This window comes from Morone saxatilis, unplaced genomic scaffold (assembly GCF_004916995.1).
Source record: "Morone saxatilis isolate NCDOM2014 unplaced genomic scaffold, NCSU_SB_2.0 Contig20, whole genome shotgun sequence".
In the NCBI taxonomy this organism is placed as follows: domain Eukaryota; kingdom Metazoa; phylum Chordata; class Actinopteri; family Moronidae; genus Morone; species Morone saxatilis.
Window position 1 is genome coordinate 16,574,946 of NW_023339763.1, and position 9,818 is coordinate 16,584,763.

The 9,818-nt window shown below is 41.2% G+C and overlaps 1 protein-coding gene across 2 annotated transcripts in view; it reads right to left on the bottom strand.

The window, feature by feature from the left end:
• Positions 1-3,625, bottom strand: part of myo1ca (myosin Ic, paralog a) — a 16,114-nt gene extending 12,489 nt beyond the window's left edge. Inside the window, exons 1-4 of one of the 2 annotated variants that reach the window (XM_035666075.1) lie at positions 3,389-3,625; positions 3,089-3,213; positions 234-392; positions 28-143 (exon numbers count right to left, since the gene is read on the bottom strand). In XM_035666075.1, the coding sequence (XP_035521968.1) occupies positions 28-143; positions 234-392; positions 3,089-3,106 (293 nt within the window). In that variant the 5' untranslated portion in view covers positions 3,107-3,213; positions 3,389-3,625. Of the gene's footprint in view, positions 1-27; positions 144-233; positions 393-1,098; positions 1,248-3,088; positions 3,214-3,388 lie in introns of those variants that run through there. The other variant, XM_035666076.1, reaches the window with a different exon arrangement.
• Between the last annotated feature and the right edge of the window lie 6,193 nt (positions 3,626-9,818).

Below are 9,818 nucleotides of genomic sequence, written 5' to 3' on the forward strand. Positions count from 1 at the left end.
ATGCCTAAGGACCATAAAATGACTCACATGTGAGGCGATATCTCATAGAAGCTGACCCCTCTGTAGCGATCCATCTGCTGCTTGGAGTAAATCTCCAGCTCTTTGTAAGGGTTCACCGACACCAACACTGAGCCAATATATGTCTGAGCCAAAATATTAGAACACATAAAAAGTATGTCTCACCACACCAACTGAAATGTTTGGGAACATAAGAAGAAAACTGGCTTTATTACATAAATGAGGTTTTCTCCGAATCGTCTCCGTAGGTTCTCTATGAAGGCTGCCTCACTGTTGTAGTTTTCCAGCAAGACAAAGTCCTGCACCCCAACCCTGTCCCGGGCAGTCAGGGCACTCTCCATCACCAGGCGCACTCTTCCTTCGACATCCACTTCCTGCAGACAGAGAGAGAAGGAGCATTATTATAAAGAAGTACAGAAATGAAGCACCTGCCACAGTTCAGCAGCAGTGCACAGACCTCGCAGTAGATGTAACTACACAGTTGACCAGCAAGGGGTGCAAAAGACCTATTCCCATTTCATCTGAGGCATGGTACATTCACCCAGTTATGAAAGAATTAACATCTGGTGCTTAATAGTCCAATCATTGCCACATAATATATTACAAAATAGAATCTATTTATGAAGAGAGACAATACGTATTAGGGAGACACTATCTTTAAAATATCACGGCAAATGACTCGAGACTTACTGACCACATCACCAAAACAACACTCTGTAAACATACAAAGTAAGAACAGTTCCACCGAGCCTTGCCAAGATTAAACAATGAAGACATTTAACGAATCCAAATGATAAACAGACAAGATAGACTCTTCTATTATGTGACGGGGAGATAGTGTATTATCGTGTATGTACAGTACACACAGCTCTATATCACCAGACGGGATTTAACCTATGCCACTGGGAAAGTGTGTGTACATGTCAACCCCACTGTGATGACAAACATCATAGTGCAGACAGGAAATAATTAAGAGTAAAATTCTCAGATATGCCCTACAGTGAGATATTACACACAACCCACGCACAGGCATGCACACAAACATACAAAGAGATAAAAATGGCAGCAGTCAATACTTACCAATGATAAATATCCAGACACACAATTCAGTGTGTAATCAATACACTACACTGCAGCAAAACCAGCTGCACGCTATCTTCGATATCACAGATACATTTATAAGAAAAGCCACCCTGCTGTTTTTCCTTTAAACATTCATAAAAAAGAAAAACTAGCACCAAGTGGAACAAAGGGGATAGACTTCCACAGGACTTCTGTTTTTCTTGAATGCAAGAGCCTCTCAAGGGTCTCATTTGGCTGCATAACGCCGGTAAAAGGTCATTAACTTTAAACACTGGATGCAGGAAAATCCTTAAAAAAACAAGAGGACAACAGTGGAAGATTGCCAAGAAGGGAGAGCAAAGGAAAGTCACTGGACACTTCCACCGCGGCCCCCTCCTCTTTGCTTCACCTTGGAGTATTGTTCTCCCACTCCTGCAGGTGGGCTTCCAACAGATAGTAATTGCAGTTCACAGTCAGATTTTCCAAAGGATACAACTAAGGAATGTTAGGGTCAGGTTCAGGGCAGGCGTTCAGTGGATGCCACTTAATGTTTCTACGTGGGTGTCAGCAGTTATGCATGCTTTTATATCCACTACTGAGGATGGATTGTGGTGTGTGAGGTGTGTTTGCATGCCTGATGAACAAAAAATGTATTTGCACTTACATTCATGACACCTGTGTGGCAAAAGTGGAATAAGCTTTAGGTTGTGGGACATCCAATGAAGGTGCAGTTGAATTGCACAAGAATATGTACTTCCTTTAGTTTGACCCTTATGAGTGTGTGTGTGTGGTTGCAGCTTATTACATAATGTCACATAGCTCAAGGGGGGCTTGCACACTAGTATGAAGCTTAGAAAGCACCTCCATGTGTTTAGCATACACATCAACCTTTCATGGTGGATGACAATGACCAGCACAACTTGGCTCTGAACTGTAACCGACTCCTTTGGCGTGAATTTTTCCATCTGCCTCAGATCTCATACTTTTCATGTGGTGTTATTAAGATGTACAGTAGCTGCTGTGCTGACAGTGTTTGTGTCCACCGCTCCAGTGTCTGAAACATTGTGTGATAATCTTTCTTTCTGCTGCTTAAGAAAGACAGCATTACATGTGCACTGATCAGCCTTTCCAAGAAGCAAAACACAAACTCAAAAACATAGCAAACATTGTTTTCTCTCAGCAGTCATGAGTTGGCCCAGAAATCACTTTTAATAATGAGAAGCCTCATCCAAAACACAGACCCACTGCTGTGGTAGAGGAAATCTTAAAGGATGCGAAAATCATTTTTATGGAGACACTGAGGGCTGCGATACCTCAAGGGCTACAGGTGTGGGATGGAGATATAACCAGAATACAATGTAATCCTTGCAGTTTTGTGAACTGACCTGAGGCTCGGCTGTTACAGCAGCGAGAGTCTGATCTCACTGACTTGGTAGTACTTGGGTGCATTATGGGGAGTTTGAGTCGGAGTACCGAGGGAACTTTGGTGAAAGCTGCAGGTTTCTACGTGCAGCAGCAGTGACAACCAGCGAGTAAGCTAACCTAACAGTAGTGGTACTTGGCTCCAGGCCCCATGACTAAGCTCTGCTGGGCCGACTACATTCGGATTGTCTTCCTTATAAGGCATGCCCCACCACTCTGTCCCAGGGCGAGCTGCTCTGGTACCACAGCTGGCTCTTTACCACTGATGTGCCAGTAATTGATATGGTGGAAAAATACCAAGTTCATCCTCTTTGGACTGCTTGGGTTAAAGCTTACACAGAAACCAAAATACACACTGACTCATACACAGAAAAAAAATAAATCTCCAAGTGACTCATTGTTCTGTTTTGCTTTTCCCTCCATGAGTGAAAACAGTGAAATGGTTGATCGGATCTTGTGCTTCACTATGATAATGCATACACAAGCGCGCGCACACACACACACACACACACACATATAAAATCCTGTCAGTGTGCAGCTAAACATGAAAACACATCAAGGAGCATCATAGTAGTCCGGATCTTACCCTGCCTTGGTACCTCATCCTGTCCCGTTGTTGCTAGAAGAAGGCTGAACTGGTGGTTCCCCCCCCCAGGCTGGTGCTCCTCCTCCCGTGTCACTCCTCAACTGTAACTCCTCATCCACTTTTGCCTACAGGCGACAAAATTAGGTAACTTATCCTCTTCTCTCTCTCTCTCCCTCCACTTCACTTTCTCTCAGCTTTGGTCTCTTTCTCCACGTCCTTCCTCCTCCTCGTCTGGCTCCCCTGTGAGGACAAAGCATACGCACTCAGGCCAAAACACCAACAGTCTCTCCTTGTTTATACCTTCAATTCATCTTCCCTTTGACAGGTCAAGTAAATGTCCGCCTCTCGGTGAGTCCCTCTCCTTCCCTCTAAACTACAATGCATGAAACAAGGGCAGGAACTCCTCTCACACGTCACACAGCTGGATAAAAAAAAAAAAAGTCAAGGGAAAATAAGCCAGAGAAATAGAGAGCTGAGAGGGTTTGGAAAATTTTGCTAAGAGCCCCAAACTACAAACATGTAATCACTGTGCAGCTATATAAAAAGTGAAGAAGAAAAAAAACTGAAATCACATGATGAGATCTCAGTACATTCTTTCTTGCCTACCCTCCCTGTTTAGTTTGCTCCCTCCCTTTTCTCCCACAAGCTGAGACAGATTCACATGGGATGTGAGTTATGGGGGTGTTTCACCAGCAAGACGGCCTGTCTCCGCGTGCTATCTTCCACTGTTGATGAAATATCTTACAAAATAATATAGCTCTGCAGGTATGAAGCTTTAACACAATAATGCATGGGCCATCAGATTCCTCACTTCTACGGTTCCCTCCCTTTTCTAGACATTTTTGGGGAGTGCAGTCAAGGCCATATCGACCCTCTGAGAGAACAGCGCCCTCCTCAGGTTTCCCTCCCCGTATCTTTCCTCTCACCCCATTTTCCCTCACTCTGCCTCCACGCCTCACTCTCTTTCCTTTGCCAGCATCATCAAATATCCAACACTGAGGAATCTGAATAATGTTACCCAGATGGAGAAAGCCTCTCGCTCTTTTTCTCAATCTCTGGCTGTCTCAATAGTTCTTAAAGCGAGGAGAAAGTAATCTCTATGCTGCTCGCTCACTACCTACCTTGCATTTAGTTAGTGTATATAACCAGGGGAGAGTGGACACTGCCACATTCATTAAACTATGCAAAATATCTTGTTCCAACTGGTGTCACTTGAAAACTTTGATGCCCTGACTCTTTTACTATATATGGCGAGCAGGTGAATATGGGGATTTGAACTTTTCCCCCCCTTAATTTACTCAGTTATCTCACTGCATTCCCCCTCAATTGTGTGTGCTCTATTCACACCAGAATTACCTAACATGATCAGTCGCTGCAGGTCAATTTTGTATGGAGTGCAAAAATCAAAAGAAACTTGTACAATCAGATGAAAGTTGATCATTTAGTTGGCACAGAAAAGATGACTACAGCAGAATGGTAGGTATTGTTGTATTCCCCTATCAAAGCATAACAGTGCTCTATATTAATGTGATCCGTATGCTACAGGATGTACTACATTTTTTCTTTCAAATGCTTCTGAGGTGAACCTTTGAAATTGAATACATGCTGAACGCCTATTGTTGAGACATGTCTTTTTGTTAAATGAGTACAGTATGTAGTATAAACTAAAATTAGTTTATTTGAGTTCATGTTTACAGGAGCACCATGCATCACTGCTAGGCTGCCAGGTGCTCCACTTACAGGCCAGGTTTCAGGCTCAGGTCCTGGTTTCTCTCAACTAGAGGTCATACGGTCAATGCCTTTAGTCTGGACCTTCACTTTTGCAACAAAGACATTCTCTGCAGCTGCTGCCTTCAACAACACAGCTCCCAGGGTCACGTGGACAAAAAGCTTCTCTACCATTGCAAGGTGAAGATCCCTGGAAGCGGCCATGATTTGTCCAGAAGACAGCTAGTGTCTAAAATGTAATTTTAAAATAAATAAATAATAAAACTAATATATTTTAAATACACTATGCATTTATTCCTCTGATAGTGGTTTAGAAAACATCAGTTTCGGTCCAAAAATTCACAGTTGGGCTTGTTTGGGTATTTCTTAAGTCCTATTTACTCTTTTGCAGTCATCAGAAAATCAACTTGAAATGTTCTGAGGTCAAAACCATGCACAGGCGTCTCAGACAGACCATAGCACAGATAGACTGCTGGCAGCATTTTTGACTTAACTTTGAAGGGCATCCAAGACATAGCACGTGTGACACATAACACATCTGGCTTTTCTAGTCTGCACACACTACACATTAACCTTGTGCCAAGGAAATCAAAAAGACACTAAAGAGAGAAACTACTGTAGCACTGTAAAGTGCATCTTCACCACCTGAGCTCATGATGTATCCTCCTGTGTTTTTTTCCAGTTGAGTTTTTTTCAATAAGCGTTCCTATCTTTGTTTAGCAGTTCCTGTAAGAAGGATTTCCTTCCTAGTGGGTTCCTGATGTTCAGGGTATTCCTTCATGACCATTTGTTTTAGCTCAGTTCTGATGTGAACTACACCTTTCAGAATTTTTGTTGTATCTCCTGCATGTGTACGTCTACCTAAATGGTTTTCCTTCCTCAAATAAAGAGAACCTAAAGTGTTATGTGTAATTAACTGGAATCTAACACTTGCCAAAAGTGTAACTGCTGTTAAAATATGTATGTTATGACTGAGTTGACTGACTTAAACCAACGTCCTCTCAAGGGGTACACCCGCTTCCTACCCACCTTAACTCATACTGCATCAACTGCTGTCAAATGCAATACTAACACAGTGAAAGATTGAAAAATAATCTATTTTGCAGATGTAACTTTCTGCCTGATTTCAATTTCACATAATTACATTAAAAACTCAAAGACTCATTCTGAACATCTGACATATTATGGAAGAAATCCAAACAATCCTTGCATAGCCTGCCTGTCATAAACTGACTGTGTGTACAGTATTTGAGTGTGAAGTATAGTAATCCTACTTTTCTCATTTTGTATTTGAATTGCTAAGATTTTCCATTTCAATTTAACAATGAATCACAGAGGAATGATGACTTACTTGGGCGGGGTGGAAAATGGGTTGTTTCTCTTCTTTATTTCTCTCTCTCTCTCTCTCTCTCCCTCTGTCACACACACACACACACAGAGAGAGAGAGAGAGAATTCATGTGACATAATAAATGAGATAGTGGGTATCAGATAATCTTTAGCACATATCTAACTCACCAGAGTCACACTAATTTTTATATCAACAACTTATCTATTTCTCTTCCTTCTATGCTTCATGTGTTTTATGTTGCATTATTCATGCTTCAGTGTAGAGCTATTATTAAGATAACTGAAGAATATATTTGAATATTGTCTGGGTGCACTAACCTAGCATTCCTAACTGTTTGTTATGTCCTTGGCTGAGACGCCATACTGCCCACCTATTGTCCATCTGTACTGATCTCCCTCAGCACCCATCTGCTGTCCCTTTCACCCCATTCTCACCTCCACTGCCTCTCATCCCCCAGATCCCTGTTACACCACAACGGATACTTTATAAATTGACCAAGGTGTAAAACAAAACCCCATACATCAACAAGCCATGGAAACACATTTGTATATGTTGCAGAAATGTAGAAAGACATAGAAAAGAAACACATATCTATTGGGTATGTCGTAATCCTAAGTCTGTTTTCGTTTGATAATAATATACACATTCAATGAGGATAAGGAATAGGTTTAATGCTTGTAACTTCCCTTGCACGATCACTGGGACAATAACAAGCATGAGCTTATGGTTAGATCGTGATGTTCTGAATTATAGGAAGGCTTAGGGCTCTGCCTAGTGGTAGTAATATCAATTACACTGAACTGGCTCCTATTCTTGTGAAAGGGATGGATTGCTATTAAATTTGGTTCCCAGATGAATCCTGATGAGTTTGATGACCACTTGACTTTTTATCTAGCACTACAAACAGACAAAAAAAAGTCTATATTCTAACACTCACACAGTTTATAACAGGATCATTCTGAAAACCAATGACAGATGTCCTATTTGCATCCAGAATTTCCCTTGTAATAGTATTTTTTACACTGTCATAAATCCAATTTTATTTAAGCAATGGATCTCAATATTTTTTCCACCACCGTAGAGCCAAAGAGGTTTAATTAATTTAACTGGTATATTTTTATTTTTGTGATGTACAAGCATGACAATGTTCTTGTCATGCTTGTGCATCACAAAAATAAAAATACACACATACAAATATATACATGCATATCTGTAATATACAGATGTGTGTAAGTATGTATGTATGTATATACTGTGTACATACATACAGTCTATAGAAATATGCCTACCTGGTCTTACTTAATAATCAGAGCGTGTGGACAGCCTGACTGAAGTCGAACCGTTTCTCCCATATGCCTCTCCAGCAGCAGTTTCGGTTACTTGTTCAGCTGAAGGTGAGTCTTGTAGACTACACAATCCATTGCCTGGCTCACTTTCTTTTCCCAGCAGCCTAGACTAAATGAACTCCCTCTGGGAACCGTTGAATCCAGACGGATACAATTACAGCACAGCAAAGGTACTTTGTAGGAAAAAAGCTTGAAATCTTTATAGAAAGTAAAAACTGTGACCACATTAAGCCTTCATTGCAAAGGTGATAGAATATTTCTGGGAGTTTATAGCCTATAAAGCCGCTAGGATGTGGCAACGCTAAAGTTAACGGCCTGCACAGAGTAATCAGATATGATGCTGATGACTGATGCCAGCCTCTGTTAAAGGTGGAGGAGCTGAATGGTAGTGTACTGTACTGTGAACTTGTGCAGGTATATCCTTGTGAGTATACACGGTTGCCTCTACTACAGTTTGCTGTCTAGATGTTTTGGAATACAATTTCTATTGAAATAATATTCCTTTTTTGCTTTGGACATTTTGTAAACTCAAAGGTCCTCCATGTGCATGCAGCAGTCCCACACAGTCCCTGTTTTTCTGTTTACTTATTACAGAGTTTACTAGGACTTGTGGTGGAATGTAACAAATTTAGCTCAGTGCTGTAGTACAATTCAGATCCCGATTGGGAACTATTGGACTAAACCTGACAGATAATTGATCCCCTGTAGGGGAAATTAAAATTTGTCACAGCAGCACAGGGGAATATATTGGAAACAGTAAAGAAAGAATAAAATACAATAAAATACAAATATAAAATATATACTTTATATACAATAAAGTGGAATATAATATGCCTGTGTATATCTGTACATGTGCAATGTTTGAAGCATTGTGCAAAAAAAGAGCTGTGCTCAACAGGTTAAGAGTTAACAGTCTCAGTCAGTAGGGGTAGGCGGTACTAGTGTGCTGTGGCGTTGTGGAGTCGAATGGCTGATGGCACAAATGAGCCTCCCAAGCGGGGGCACGGGGCTGGATCAGTCTGTGGCTGAAGTGCTCCTGAGCTGCCTCAGCTCAGCGTAGAGAGGATGAGAGGGGTTGTCCATGATGGCTTTCAGCTTCCCCTGCATCCTCTTCTCAGTCGCTGCATCCACACTGTCCAGCTCCATCCCCACCAGCTTGCTCAGTTTGTTTGCACCACAAGTCCAGATGCCTCCTCATAGAAGATGACACGGGCCACTACAGACTGGTAGAACATCCATAGTAGCCTATTGCACATGTTGAGGGGCCTCTTGCTGCACCATAGTCCACCACCAGCTCCTTGGTTTTCCCTGGGTTGAGCTGTAGGTGGTTTCTGTCGCACCATCCTATGAAGTTCTCAATCAGGTCTCTGTACTCGTCCTTCCTATCATCTGTGATACAGCCGACAATGGAGGAGTCATCCAAGAACTTCTGTAGATAGCAACGTTCCCGAAGTTGATGCAAAAGTAAGAGGTGTAGAGGGTGAACAGAAACAGCGACAGTACAGTTCCTTGGGGCGTACCAGTGTTGCCGTCACCACATAGTAGGTCTACCTCGAGCAGCTAGCTACAAGAGTAAAATTATGCATACATATTAACAATCTAATAATGTCTCATATAATAATGTATCAGTCACAGAGACTGATTATCTGCAAAATTAGTACTTTTACTCTTGATACCTCAAGTAACTTTAGCTGGTAATAATTTTGTACTTTTACTTCTGGATGTTGGACTTTTCCACCAATGATGTCACTGTTAACAATGTAAAAAAACAATGGTGTGCTAGCTAGCATATAAAAGTTATTGTCATTAATATTCCTCTTGGTGTAGTGTAACATTAGTATAAGTTAAAATCACACACTAGCTGACTAATAACGCCATACACATGATAACTACAAGTCACATAAACATCTTCACTTAAAGATCCCCTCCAGACGACATATCTACAAATAGTCTTCTCGGAATAATAACGAGAATCTGATATGTTTGTTTTTCTCAACAAAAGAAAAGTCTGTGGTTTTTTTCCATATTAAAAACCCTACTCCATCTACCTTATTAAAAAATCCTGCTGGACACAAGATGTCTCCTACTTCACTGTAAAGTCCATTCTCAGTTTCTATATCACACTAATATATTTGTGACGCCACAAATCATGTTGTTAGGCCCCGCCCCTTAAAACCAGACTTTCTATGAGCACAGATAAACTTTCTACTTTCTACTAAGAATGTGAAAACATCTTTCTAGTGTCAAACTGTGCACATAAATCTTCATGCACAGTGAAGCTCAAACATTCAGCTGTAGGAACAAGA